Source organism: Mya arenaria, chromosome 5 (assembly GCF_026914265.1).
Source record: "Mya arenaria isolate MELC-2E11 chromosome 5, ASM2691426v1".
Lineage (NCBI taxonomy): Eukaryota > Metazoa > Mollusca > Bivalvia > Myida > Myidae > Mya > Mya arenaria.
This window is the reverse complement of record NC_069126.1, coordinates 56,356,505-56,372,834: the sequence shown is the minus strand read 5'-3', so window position 1 is coordinate 56,372,834 and position 16,330 is coordinate 56,356,505. Positions and strand designations below refer to the sequence as shown.

At 33.9% G+C, this 16,330-nt stretch overlaps 1 protein-coding gene across 2 annotated transcripts in view; it reads right to left on the bottom strand.

The window, feature by feature from the left end:
- Nucleotides 1-16,330, bottom strand: part of LOC128235188 (hemicentin-1-like) — a 52,120-nt gene that overhangs the window by 35,547 nt on the left and 243 nt on the right. Inside the window, exons 2-4 of one of the 2 annotated variants that reach the window (XM_052949938.1) lie at nt 10,700-11,050; nt 2,145-2,477; nt 299-592 (exon numbers count right to left, since the gene is read on the bottom strand). In XM_052949938.1, the coding sequence (XP_052805898.1) occupies nt 299-592; nt 2,145-2,477; nt 10,700-11,050 (978 nt within the window). The remainder of the gene's footprint in view (nt 1-298; nt 593-2,144; nt 2,478-10,699; nt 11,051-16,330) is intronic. The other variant, XM_052949939.1, reaches the window with a different exon arrangement.

The window sequence follows — 16,330 nt, the reverse complement described above, 5'->3', positions numbered from 1 at the left end:
TTCGTCGAGTTATAATATTAGCAAATATTAGCAGTAAGCAAATATTCTCAAACCAAAAAAGCTAGGATCATTAAAACCAGTCAACTGCACTGCAGAACAATATCGTTCAAAGAAGATGAATAAGATATAACCATGTTACAGCCGCTTTGATTCTAATTTGAATAATTAGGTATTTGAATAATATGTTCATGAGAGTAGAACTACAGCTGCATTTGGTGAAATATATTGCCGTATCCGGAAACGAATCCATCTTAACAGATGGATTAATGCATGATCCTCTTTGTTTGACCTCACTTACACAGAACTTGAAGGTTAATGGTTGTTTGTCTACTTTTTACAACCGCTGTTCCTCCAGTAGGTGACAACGTGTTCATTGCTGTACACATGACATCCCCGGCGAGTGTGGTCTGCACGCTGGCAAGTGTGAGCGTGGATCCACTATGTGCGTTTCCACCAGGGTACGTCCAGGTGTAAGTGGGATTTGGGTTTCCCGTGCTGGTGCAGCTGAGCGTCATGGAATGTCCGGATATGACCCGTATAGGGGAGGTAACCTCGGAAACCTTATATAATACTTTCGGATTTAAAGGTTCGTCTGTAAATAGAATCAAAGAAGGATACTGTTTGTATAAACAGGATAATGAGAAACATCCGGTAAAGATATGTACAAGAATGCTAAATCGGACTTAAAGTAGGATACCTTGTGGATTAATATAAGTATACTTTTTAGTATATGTTAACCATATTATTTTTCTCTACGATACAGTAAGATAAAGCATATACCGTCCGGGGAAAAGTAATTGTTGGAGCTTGTTTTTTTAAAGCTAAAAAGATGCAGTAAATCATTTATGGGTATGATTTATGACGTTATTATCGGACTCGACGGATACGTGTTTTCATATCAAATACCAAATAGAACATGCTAATATCATCTGTACATGTAATGAAATATCGGAACTCTTTTAGTATATTTTAGATTGAAATAGTTATTTTGTGAATAGAGTAAAGGTATAAATGTACCTGATATATATCAATGGTTATGGAGATCGTCCGGCGATACAAATGTTTTCACCATGATTATTAGGAATATGCGTGTTTATTCATGTTCATATTTATGCGTTGTTGCCAGTTCACTATCGCTTTTCAACAGCTAATATTGTATTTACGTACTCCTACAGAGCCACTGTAAACTGTTAGTACATAACAAATGCCAAAATATTTTTTAAAACAAAATGTTCGTAAAATGTATAGGACGTAAAGGTTCCAAATGTATTGAACATGCGGGTAATGATGCCATTTTTAAAAAAAAAAAACAATTGCTAAAGCGTTTGAAAAATTACGAAATATTACTTTGCATACATACATTGGACGATATATAATTACCTAGTCACCTGATAGGAAATGAATGAGTCATGTCTTCATTATAGGCTCCATCATTATTTTTTTTCACCATAAACATTGAAGTCTTTCACATGGCGAAACGAGTTTGCATTTTGATGGCGAAATAATTTAGTGCCTTGGTTCTGTGTAACTAGTAAGATACTAATATAAAAGTGTACGCAGAGGCCTAACATTATGATCAAATATCATAACATTTTGAATTTAACACGAGTAAGGATGCATTTCAACATTCATCTTAATCGTTATATCCGCTTACCACACAAACATGAACTTAAATTTAACTACAGTAAAAGATGACCTAGATTGTATAAAAAATATTTTAAGTAATTCACGGTTGACGATTAAAAAATTCCCTGAATTTCGTTTTAAAAGCGTTTTGAACTTTACACGAGAATACATTTCTACCCTTTAAAGACATAATTTATTTTGGTCACGTTTAATAATACATATTGGTTAACATGTTGAATCTATAATGTTAACAAGGTTTTGCGTGTTTTCCCCATACACCTACCACTTAACCTATAAAAACTATTTAGATTAAACCTTATATTCTACAAATAAACGTCTATTGTGTTATTAACTAATAGGTTGCAATTAAGCGGTTTAGCATCAGATTTGTCATAACCGGCAATTGTCTTGGTGATTTCGAATTATGTGTGCTTGAATGATTTTGTTAGACAAATATATCACGACCTGTATTTTGCTACTTAACAAAAGTTACTATAAGAACAACACTATATTCTTACACTGAACATCTAAGACAACACTAGAGGAGTATAGCCAATCTCCGCCGTTGTTTGCCCTGCAGTATACGCCCAAATCATGATCGTTTCTCTGCACAGTCAACGTCAGTCTACCTATAGTGACAATGAGAGTGCCACTTGCGTTAGTGTCTGTCTCTGTCCCGGTAGTAATCTGAGTGTCATCCGCCCTATCAGGTGTACCGTTATCCTTGTACCACTCCACGGTGGCCTGGGGGTTTCCGGCAGATGTCTCACACCGGAACTGCCGGGCGCTGTTATCAATGACAGAGACGGAGCTGACCGCCGGGAAAACCATAGACACCGCAGTTACGCCGACTGTAATTGAACACATTACACTCAAATAACTTTAAGTATTAGTGTCCGCAAGTTTTGTATATAGTTATCAGAATGATTATATTTCCAGTACAGCAGATCAAACCTACTTTATAATCTAGGTAAGGGGATGAATGGTAATTTTATTGAATTGGCGTTTTATCTATTGATGTTCAATTGCTTTTTAATAACAATAAACTTAAGCAATCAGAAAAACAAAAATTGTCCTCATCTATTATTTCTTGGTATATTGGGGAAATCTCGCATCTTGTAAGAGCCATTCTCGTTCACCATGGTGATGATGCTATGCGTTAGATTTATCATGATCGAACCTCTTATGAATAAGAATGGTAAAAGCAAATTTAATATGCAGCATTAAACGGTAAACTTTTGTACTTCTATAGGCGAAAAGGCTGTGCTGTATCTTAATTTCTGGCGACAAGCGCTACAGGTCAAATTGTAGACCTACCAAGTTGAATTAGCTACTAATAAATACTATACAAATCAAGTGTAGATATTAAATAACTATGGTCTCTAATGTCCATCCTTCCAAGAACGTCTACGGTTCATGTACTATTTGTATGATGGGCTATTAAAATTTATTCAGCAAGTTGGAACCAGAAAGGCTAGTTAATCTTCACTCATATAAGGCGCGTGCAGGCTCGTAAGAAAATTGTATGTGGCCGGATTCCCATCAACCCAAGAAAATCTAAACGGAAAAAAACGATGAACAGGTACATTTTTAAATCGTTATTTACATTAACTGATGAAAAATAATAGGGATGCAAACGAATGATGCATGATTTTGATCAGAAAAATGGTTTATCACAGGGAGAGATATAGTGCACACCGTTTGTTTCATTATTTTCGTAATCGAAGGGGAGTTGTGTTATATTCATCTTTAATTAAGTCTTTATATTTGGATGAAAGACGAGCTTCTCACACAAATATTTAAACATCTCAATTAACCTTAATAATGATAAAATTACCAAACAATGCAAACCATGAAACCCTGTTGCGTACTCGACGCCGGGTAATCATTGGAGCCATAACATTTTGTTATGTGTTGAAAATGCTCCAACGCGTCTTCCGTTATAGTGCCAATGAGTGGAATATGGATGTAAACAGTGAGTTTGGTTTCTTATTTTTCATTTTTAGAGGTATATACGAGTAAATTTATAAGATTGGAGAATGTAGTTCCACATAGTAATGGCCATGAGTTGTTCTAAATGTAAAAGTTCTCAATAAAATTTAATATCTGATCGTCTAGAACTTGCATATCTTGCTAGACGTTAGTGTTGACAACGTAAAAATCTGGATATTCGTGAGAATTGTTCTCGTACCTTAGGTTTTTCAACACATAACAAAATGTTATGGCTCCAATGATTACCCGGCGTGTACTCAATGTGTGTTTATACACTGACCCGAACTGATATCATTCCATCCATATGATTATGAGGATAAATGAATAAATGAGCGATTTATTTGTATACGTGGGCGTAAGCACCAAATAAATATCGTCTTGACTTACAATGTACAATGTAGCGTATACATATAAGACAATTACTGTTGGTGGTTAAAATTTCCACAGAAAACGAGGAAGGACCATGCGCTTTAAACTTTGAACGCGTGTTTGACCCCAGTCACCTTAAATGTGATCTGCAAAACTCTTTAAATAGTAATAAAGCTTTTTATTCTAGTATAACAAAATAGAATGCAACTTTTGAGCCATGATGTGATCAAACATTGTTAACATGAGGCCCAAAAAAAAAATCTGTGTTTCCGGTAACATAGCGAAAAAAATAGGGCGGTCGGTCGGGATTTTTTTTTTTTTCTTTTTATTGCAGTTACGATTTCATGCAAAATTATGTTGCATCAAATCAATTATATTATATCTAAGCTTTCCATAATTAACAAAAAGTCAGAAAAAAACAGAATTGTATACAATACTCCTTTATAAGATGATATCGTTTTTAGAACAAATCAAGCACTTCAATTTCTACAAATCTGTGATGATGTTCTAGCGAAACAGTCATTTATCAACTAAATTTGTTAATTTGCTTGAAAAAAATCGCCGATTCATTTCAACTGTGAGCTCTCTTATGTGGAGGAAACTTAATAATAGAACAAGTAAACGCGGATATGGATTTATTTTACGTATCTTATTTTATTATTTATAATTTATCGTTATTCTCGTAACAATCAAAGTTTCATTCATATTCGTAGTGAATTCAAACATTTCGGTCATTGTTTTAAGATTCCCAGACGACGATGATTGATTATTACATGTTTTCGATCGTATGGTATTTTTTTACCAGCCTAGACGAAATCCTGGCAGTCAAAAGGTATCATACGGTATCCGACCGACCAATCTTATTACAAACAAACAATAGCCACGCGCCTTTGATCTTATTACCGCTCGTGCTCTGACGTCACAAATTGTACCGTTTGATCCGCAGCCGACACATTCCTATATATGTCTTGTTATAACTTTCGCAGGTTTTTGTTTGGATTTCAGTTGATGGGACTTAGATTAGGCGAAATAATTAACATTGATAATTGCGGATAAATTAATGTAACGATTAATGAAATGTGAACCTCGCAATTAAGCCTGCATGAATACTCAGAGCCTAATCGTATGAAGCCTGCATAATACGGAAAGCCTATTGTAAAAAGGTAAGTTCTATTTTGGACGTGGATAAATAACACCACGAACTATATCCTAAATATTTTCATTATAAAGACAGCCAAATGTGTCTCCTGTGATCAACCACGTCTTTGGACCATAAACATGCGTTTGCCAATTTAAAGATATCGGACAGGGATCGCCGATCTCCGCCATTTTGTTTCCCTGTTCACAAAGCGTCTCGGTAATACATAATCAGGAATAAAAGTTTAATCTCCGGAAAAAAGAGACAGACAAACAACAAAAATAATGACGATATATTTATTTTTTTACTTATATGCCTAAAAAAGATAAGGGTCGGCGAGAAAAAATAGGGTCGGTCGGGTTACCGGAAACACAGGTAATTTTTTTGGGGCCTGAGCAAAAGTGACGTTCTGATATTTGATGAGCAAAACGACTGCATTTATTTGGGTGAGCTAATTTCATGTAAAACCTAATGTTTTAAAGTTTATCAAATATTTTCTCGGAAATTGGCCTGAAAAACAAAAGCAGCAATTTACTGCAGCCGTCATAATCAATTATAGTTTTGTTTAAACAAAAGAAATTAAAGCGTAGATTCCTATCAAGTTTCCGCGGAGTTTCGTGGAATTAAAGGGACTTGCTCATGTTTTGTAAAATGCTTTTTATGTATGACGAATAAAGAGCGGCAAATCATATGGATTGTTATAACTATGATATAAAAAACTTGAACTCTCAGCAAAAGATGATATCGTTTTTGAAGACCAAAGTTTTCATTCGCGTTTTAAAATCAAGCTACTAGTCACTTAATAAAGACTTTGTTGTTGCTTGGTTGGTTGACTGAGATGATCACGTGGGGGGGAGGGGGAAGGGCAGCAAGATAGGGGAGGGGGTGATTTCGGTAAGTCGACAAACTGCACAATACTTACCACACAATTCAATCATTAAACCCTTATATACAATACGTAAGTCGGTTAAATATGTTAGCAAGTTGTTTTCGAGATTGATAAGTCATTTTAACAAGATACGTAAGACCTGTATATGTCACCAAGCTCAGTCTATCCTTAAAATGTACGCAGCTGACCCTGATCGTTCAGAATACCTAAAAATGGCAGCGCCCATCGACATCACATCAACGATTATTTTAAGTGATCAAATGAAACATGCTAACAGCTAGATATTAAAAACAAACGTTGTAAATCCATGCTTAACCGTTATAAATGATGATATTAAACATCAAATGATCAATCTATTGAATCATATTATGTCTTCTTACAGAAAAATATGTGCATATAAAGTTAAAATGCTTATATTTACATGTGTCAGGAGCGTGGAGTAAATTAGATTTATATTTATTTAAAAAATAAAATCCATGCATCTCAGTTAAACTCACATTTACAAGAATTAATCAGACTTATTTGCTTCACATACAAAATGGCGTTCAATGCACACTTCAAGTCTTCATCAAGTTCATTGTATCGTGAAATGCGGATTTATATATTTAAATCTTTTTTCCTCAATACTTAGTTTTATCGAAAAATAGTGAATAAATGACAAATCGTTTATTTTACGACAATACTACATATTTCTTAAGGCGATAAGTTGCCAATGTCGTGTACGAAGATAATATATGAACGCTTCGACGACGATACTACATACTTATTACAGCGATAATGTATACTTGTAAGAGCTATACTGCATACATTTTACGACGATACTTTAGCATTTTTACAGCGATACTACATACTTGTAAGAGCGATACTACATACTTGTGACAGCTACATACTTGTTACAGCTACATACTTGTTACAGCTACATACTTGTTACAGCTACATACTTGTTACAGCGATACTACATACTTGTGACAGCTACATACTTGTTACAGCTACATACTTGTTACAGCTACATACTTGTTACAGCGATACTACATACTTGTAAGAGCGATACTACATACTTGTTACAGCTACATACTTGTTACAGCTACATACTTGTTACAGCTACATACTTGTTACAGCGATACTACATACTTGTTACAGCTACATACTTGTTACAGCTACATACTTGTTACAGCGATACTACATACTTGTTACAGCTACATACTTGTTACAGCGATACTACATACTTGTTACAGCTACATACTTGTTACAGCTACATACTTGTTACAGCTACATACTTGTTACAGCGATACTAAATACTTGTAAGAGCGATACTACATACTTGTTACAGCGATACTAAATACTTGTTACAGCGATACTACATACTTGTTACAGCGATACTACATACTTGTTACAGCGATACTACATACTTGTAAGAGCGATACTACATACTTGTTACAGCGATACTACATACTTGTTACAGCGATACTACATACTTGCTAGAGCGATACTACATACTTGTTACAGCTACATACTTGCTAGAGCGATACTACATACTTGTTACAGCGATACTACATACTTGTTACAGTGATACTACATACTTGTAAGAGCGATACTACATACTTGTAAGAGCGATACTACATACTTGTTACAGCGATACTATATACTTGCTAGAGCGATACTGCATACTTATAACGTCGATACTATATACTTGCTAGAGCGATACTACATACTTGTTACAGCGATACTACATACTTGCTAGAGCGATACTACATACTTGCTAGAGCGATACTACATACTTGTTACAGCTACATACTTGTTACAGCGATACTACATACTTGTTACAGCGATACTAAATACTTGTAATAGCGATACTACATACTTGTTACAGCGATACTACATACTTGTTACAGCGATACTACATACTTGTTACAGCGATACTACATACTTGTTACAGCGATACTACATACTTGTAAGAGCGATACTACATACTTGTTACAGCTACATACTTGTTACAGCGATACTACATACTTGTTACAGCTACATACTTGTTACAGTTACATACTTGTTACAGCGATACTACATACTTGTTACAGCTACATACTTGTTACAGCGATATTACATACTTGTTACAGCTACATACTTGTTACAGCGATACTACATACTTGTTACAGCGATACTACATACTTGTTACAGCGATACTACATACTTGTTACAGTTACATACTTGTTACAGCGATACTACATACTTGTTACAGCTACATACTTGTTACAGCGATACTACATACTTGTTACAGCTACATACTTGTTACAGTTACATACTTGTTACAGCGATACTACATACTTGTAAGAGCGATACTACATACTTGTTACAGCGATACTACATACTTGTTACAGCGATACTACATACTTGTAAGAGCGATACTACATACTTGTAAGAGCGATACTACATACTTGTGACAGCTACATACTTGTTACAGCTACATACTTGTTACAGCTACATACTTGTTACAGCGATACTACATACTTGTTTCAGCTACATACTTGTTACAGCTACATACTTGTTACAGCGATACTACATACTTGTTACAGCTACATACTTGTTACAGTTACATACTTGTTACAGCGATACTAAATACTTGTAAGAGCGATACTACATACTTGTAAGAGCGATACTACATACTTGTAAGAGCGATACTACATACTTGTTACAGCTACATACTTGTTACAGCGATACTACATACTTGTTTCAGCTACATACTTGTTACAGCTACATACTTGTTACAGCGATACTACATACTTGTTACAGCTACATACTTGTTACAGTTACATACTTGTTACAGCGATACTAAATACTTGTAAGAGCGATACTACATACTTGTTACAGCGATACTACATACTTGTTACAGCGATACTACATACTTGTAAGAGCGATACTACATACTTGTTACAGCGATACTACATACTTGTTACAGCGATACTACATACTTGCTAGAGCGATACTACATACTTGTTACAGCTACATACTTGCTAGAGCGATACTACATACTTGTTACAGCGATACTAAATACTTGTTACAGCGATACTACATACTTGCTAGAGCGATACTACATACTTGTTACAGCTACATACTTGCTAGAGCGATACTACATACTTGTTACAGCGATACTACATACTTGTTACAGCGATACTACATACTTGTTACAGCGATACTACATACTTGCTAGAGCGATACTACATACTTGCTAGAGCGATACTACATACTTGTTACAGCGATACTACATACTTGTTACAGCGATACTGCATACATTATACGACGATACTATATACTTGTTACAGCGATACTGCATACATGTTACGACGATACTATATACTTGTTACAGCGATACTACATACTTGTTACAGTGATACTGCATTCATTATACGACGAAACTATATACTTGTTACAGCGATACTGCATACATTATACGACGATACTACATACTTGTGACAGCGATACTACATACTTGTTACAGCGATATTTCATACATTATACGACGATACTATATACTTGTTACAGCGATACTGGATACATTATACGACGATACTACATACTTGTTACAGCGATACTGCGTACATTATACGACGATACTATATACTTTTTACGACGTTATTACAAACTTATAACGTCGAAACTACATACTTGTAAGAGCGATACTACATACGTGTTACACCGATACTACATATTTGTTATAGCGATACTACATACTTGTTACAGCGATACTACATACTTGTTACAGCGATACTGCATACATTTTATGACGATACTGTATAATTTTTACGACCTCACTACATACTTGTTAGAGCGATACTGCATACATTTTATGACGTTACTTTATACATTTTACGACGTTATTACATACTTGTTACAGCGATACTATGTACTTGTTACAGTGATACAACATACTTGTTCAAGCGATACTGCATAAATTATACGACGATACTATTTACTTTTTTCGACGTAAAATTATTACAAACTTATTTCGCCGATACTACATAGCTGTAAGAGCGATACTGCATGCATTTTATGACGATACTATTTACTTTTTATGATGTTACTACAAACTTGCTTCGACGATAATATATACCTGTAAGGAGGATAATACATACATGTAACTACGATGATTTATACAAGCCACGGTTATAAAAGATACTTAAAAACGACGGTAGTACATTCTTGTTTCGACGATAATACAAACTTGTAACGGAGATAATATATTCTTGTAACGACGATAAAACATTCTTTTAACAACGATACTAAAAACTTGTTATGGTGAGAAAACATACTACATACATGTAACGAAGGATATAGATTCTAGACACGACGATACTATATAATTTGTACAACGATAATACATTATTGTTACAACGATACTGCATACTTGTAACGACAATAATGAATTCTAGTCACGACGATACTCTGTAATTTTTCAACGATAATTCATTCTTGATACGCAAAATACTACATACTTGTAACAAAGATAATGCATACTTGTAACGACTATAATATATTTATGTTACGAAAATAACATATACGTGATACTTTTAAAGATAACAATACCTAATACATACATTCATATTTGTTTCGAAGATAATGCATACTTGTTTTGACGATTAAACATGCTTGTCATACTCACATTAGACACTTTATAGGTAGATATTACATACTTGATACGACGAGTGTTTGATCCCCACTGACGTCATTTAGATCTCCTCCTGGAAGTAAACATAACAACACGTGTCCATTCATGTCTCTGGTGACGTTCCGGATGACACAGACGTACTGCTTTTTACTTACACAGGAACAGCTGAAGTAGGACGGCGGTGTGGGGTCCGTGCCACAGCCTGATGGTCCGTACCCTACTGAGGTGATTGTCTTAGAAGCTAATCCCATTAGTCTTCTTCTATATGATACATACTGTACATCGGTAGACGTAGAACACGTCAACTGCAGGGATTCGTTCTCTTGAACTGTGAAACCTCCAGATGTACCATTCCCCGACAACGTTATGCTGGATACTGAAAGCATAAAGGGTTCTGGAATGTTTTCAACAGTTCTGCTCGTTTTTCAGTTACGGGGAATATTCATGACAGTGTGCGTTCTTGGTCATGCTAAACGTTTTAATACAATACGTATTGAAAAAGAAACAGGTATAGGGGTTAGATTATTTGATACTGCGCAAAAACGAAGTCGGTAAGGTACCCTTTTCTTGATATTAGGCGATTTGTAATAAAACATTGAATACATGTATTTAAAAAAATCAAAAATTAAACGAGCAGTTTTTTCAAGAATTAAAAAAGGTTCACTCTTTTCAACGAAAAACGACGCCGTTTTTCCCGCAAAAAAATGACGTATTAGACGAATTTGAAATAAAAACAAGAGCTGTCACAGAGACAGCGCGCTCGACTATTCCGCCGCTTTTCAGTGTAAGGATTGAAAAGTTTTGGCCAAACATGCATGGATCACTGTTAGATTAGATTTCAATGCAATTCATGATGTGCTGAGATAGTAACATAAATGTGGTTACATGGAAAATTTCAACCAGATTTTTTAAGTCTAATAATAAAGGGCAATTATTTGCAAAATACAGTTATAAATCTTGGTTATTCAATTACGTTATGTGGTTGAATACCATTATATAAAGTCTCAATTCAATGCATCGAGTAGTTGCTTAGAAATTACCCTATGTGTGCTTACACGCAAAACCTTAACCAGAGTTTCTATGTCGAATAATAAAGGGCAATTATTTGCATTAAATGAAACTAGAGTTATCTTACATGGTTAATTAAGTAGGTTGGATGGTTGAGTACCATTGTATCGAGTCTCAATGCAATACATCAAGTAGTTGCTTTGATATTAAAATAATGTGTGCTTGCACACAAAACCTTAACAAGAATTTCTAAGTCGAATAATAAAGGGCAATTATTTGCATTAAATGCAAAGTAGATTATCTAACTTGGTTGATTAATTAGGTTGGATGGTTGAGTACCATTGTATAAAGTCTCAATGCAATACCACAGGTAGTTGCAGAGATATTAACCTATGTGTGCTTGCACGCAAAACCTTAACCAGAATTTCTAAGTCGAAGTATAAATGCCTATTATTTGAATTAAATGCAAACTGGAGTTATCTAACTTGGTTAATTAAGTAGGTTGGATGGTTGAGTACCAATGATTCAAGTCTCAATGCAATACCTCAAGTAGTTGCTGAGATATTAACCTATGTGTGCTTGCACGCAAAACCTTAACCAGCATTTCTAAGTCAAATAATAAAGGCCTATTATTGGCATCAAATGCAAAGAAGAGTTATCTAACTTGATTAATTAAGTAGGTTGGATGGTTGAGTACCATTGTATCAAGTCTCAATGCAATAACTCAAGTAGTTGCTGAGATATTAACCTATGTGTGAGTAGTATAGCTCTCCATATTCTTTGAATAGTCGAGCTAAAAACGTAAAACAAGAGAAAAAAAAATATATGTGCATGAACGTTTTCACAAGACGCACTTGAGGTTGAAATTTCATAGCGGTAAAGGAAGAACTGCTGAAAATATCGCTTATTGTAGCTGGAACGCAAAAAAAAATATGACAGAGGTCTCAAAATTGACGTCAGTGGTATATTTTGAAGAGTTGTAGTTTCAAAACTGTTCCGAATATTGAAAAAGTAAAAACAGTCCCTAACTAATCATATGCTCTTCTATTCGTATACCAATTTTCAGACATTAACTCGAAAATTCGTTCAGGTGGAACGCTCGATTTACAACTCATTTTGTCGATTTTAAGGACAAATTGAAACTTCGTGAAAAGAAGACTGTTCCATTACACCCATATCAATATAAGACAGGAATACAGAGGTAAGAAATCGCCAATAACCACTGTGTGAACAAATTTATGCTTTAAAAATATTCGAAGGAACAAATTTCATTTACAAAAACAGTGACACAAGAAATCTGCAGTTTTAGCATGTATTTACCTTGTTTCGCGTTAAAATAATTCCAACATCTTTCAAAATTCATTGCAGTGGTTCGAGACCAACACTTGATTGCAGGTCTCGACCTTACTGTGTAGAAATGTATCCCACTTCGGACATATTTTGAGTATTTTGTACATAAATATTTACGATCAATTTTGACCGCCTGTAAACATTGAACAATAAATGACAGCTATGACGTCGTATTGTGTTCTCTTGGTTTTTATGAAGTTTGGCTTTTCCAAGATGTTTGCAATGATAACATATTTCTCGCAAATGTACGACAACGCTTAAAAGATCAATTTATTCAGGGATGGAATGGAAGATTAAAGGATTCTACCAGGGCTAATTTTTATAGACATATAACTTGTTTTAAGCCTCAGCTGTACTTAGATGAAATAAATATTAGTAAATTTAGAAAAGCTTTACCAAAATTACGAGTTTCCTCACATAGACTATGTATAGAGACTGGAAGATGGACTAGACCTGTATCAATACCCGTACATGAGAAAAAAATGTATCGAATGTAATATTTTAGAAGATGAATACCATTTTGTTATAGATTGTCCATTGTATGAAAAATGAAGGAACATTGGAGAAGTTGAGTGAATTTGTTTACAAAGGTTTTCACATAATGTCAAATAGACATTTTGTAACAGTCTTGCATTATAGCCATTGTCATAAAATTTATTAGTTAATATGTTACCGCACAAGTACATATTATTTGTATTTGTTACCATTGTGCACCTTATGCCTCATGGGTCTACGACCTTCTGGTTTATTACAATTAAAACTTGAAACTTGAAAACTAGTCTATTTCTACAGATTTGTTTTATACTGTATAGAGGCACCCGATGGGGTGATTGTTAACCAGATACTGTACAGTGCCTAAAAGTATAAAAGTATACTGTATATTTGATAAGAAACAACAGCTGTTGTATGACAACATACCCAAGTATGACTTTTTGTGCTCGTTAAAATTTATATATATTGCTACATATACAGTTCTGTGATAAACATGTCACGTTTATGTTCAATTGTACACAACCATTTCATAATTGTGAAAATGAATATAAATAATCATTTTAGGTTTTTCATCAGCGAAAGCCAGCAGAGCCAGTGTGATGTTAGAACATATCACAAGCACCAGATTAAAGACACCAATAGCTGTGAGGTAATAATAAGGTGGGGGGGTTTTCTGTAAATTATCAGTAAACAAAGTAGTATAATGTCATTTGAGTGAAAGCAAAATGTTTATTGTGAAAGCCATCATCTCTTACCGACGCTTTTGTTAACTTACCTTTCAAATTTATAAAAAACATTGGCCCTTAGGGAGCGCCGTCACCCCCCCCCCCCCCACCCCTTATTTTAATATCCGCGCCCAATTAATCGGCCATTTAAAATATGCTGATTTACACAGACAACATATAATTTTAATGATTATAAAATATTTTCACTTTTCTTTAGATTGCTATCAGTGGAAGTTCAAGGTTATATGACAAATGTGACGTCAAGAAAACATCACTAAATGAACTTCCTGGAGCCGCTAGTGTATTATATGCTGTTTAGTATTGCTGATTCTGGTTATTGGTATCTACTTAAGAATTGACTTTGATTTTGAATTTAAGACCATTTATAGTTTAATGAAAATAGAAAATAAAAGTTACACTCCATGAATATTGACTTTATGCTCCTGTAAAAAATAAATATGGTGACTATATGAGTAAGTACTCCTAACACTTAAATTTGACATTGACAATGGGACAGCTTAATTTAAAAATAGTAAACACATATTATTAAATAGTATTTACAATAACTGAAGAGATCATGTTTCATTCTATTTTAAACAGAAAGAATGCTGACATTAAATGACAAACTAAAATTAATTTCATTAAGTAAATTATACATGATTGAAATTTTAGTAATTGAGGTTACTGCAAGCCTAGGGGTACAAAAATAGTTGTACAAGCATTTATATATAAGTTACAAATAAGATAAAAGAAAAAGATTCAAGATCATTTAGTCATTATTAATAATCATAACTGATATATTATACAAATGTCTCATGTAGTTTAAAAATCTGATGAATTTGCAAAATGGTTGGATGCAGCATCTAATAAGTGGAATTCTTCAAGAAATGGCATTTCACATAGGAGATATAGAACAGATCAAGTACACTTATAATATGTCTGTATTGAAACTAAAAGAATCAGTGGTTTTTGCCTACATATATTTCTAATTGCAGCAATAATTCAGTTTAAAATATAAAAATGGACTACCATCTTTAATTAACAAATACATGAAATACTGAAACAATGGTACGCGTTAGATTAAAGATATAAAAAAATGATCAAATTAATGAGAATCAATTCTATGAAACTCAGTGCATCATTTCTATGACAAGTTGAAACTGACTTTAAATTCCCTAAGTGTCAGCGTGAAAAAAACGGACGATGCCATTAAATTTTATTCAAAGAGATTTTTTGTATTTTGTTTAAGCAAGTATTTTTTCTGTCAGTTTATTTTTGTTATTAAATTATTCAGATGTATTGTGACATCATTACTTGCATAGCATTGCAAGAATATTACCCTTTTCCTGCGGTATTCGTTGACCGTTTTGTATGAAGTAAAGAGTAACACCCCTGAATTCAGAATAAACCTACCCCTTGAAGTGTTGCATGTGTTTTATTGATCAGAAATAGAAGTAGCTTATAAATATTTTGTACTATTTTGTTGAATATTTACCATGTAACTTGTTGGACCGATTTAATAAAGTTTGTCATTAAATCTGCCTTTTAAAAATAATACAAAGAATTTTATAAAAATGAAATGTGGAAGTTCATTTGTTATAAAAAAGATACCTCCAATCTGACAGCTGTGCGGGAAAATAACGTCACTCTATTGCATTATGGGACAGTTTGGTAAAATTTACCTGGGTAAACTTTCACCCTAACCTTGTAAATTTACCGCCATGGTAATTACTTTTATACAAACGCATTTACCGCCATGGTAATTTTACCACGGAATTTACCGGTGGTTTTACTTACCGAGGTAATTATTTATCATTGTTTATACAATTGGCTGCAGGAAAAAGAGAAGAAAAAAACAGATTTGCTTATCTACTAAACAAGTTGCAAACAATATAGTTAAACAAATCTAATACCTTTCAATTTCTTAAAATAGTTGTTATTAAAGATTGTATGCGAAATAATTTGTCATATTTTTTAACAAAATATATATAAAGGGTGTTCAATACAGTTAAGTTCTTCCTACATATATTGTGCTGAACAATATAAATGTTTATGTGAAATATTGTAGATAAGACCCCATA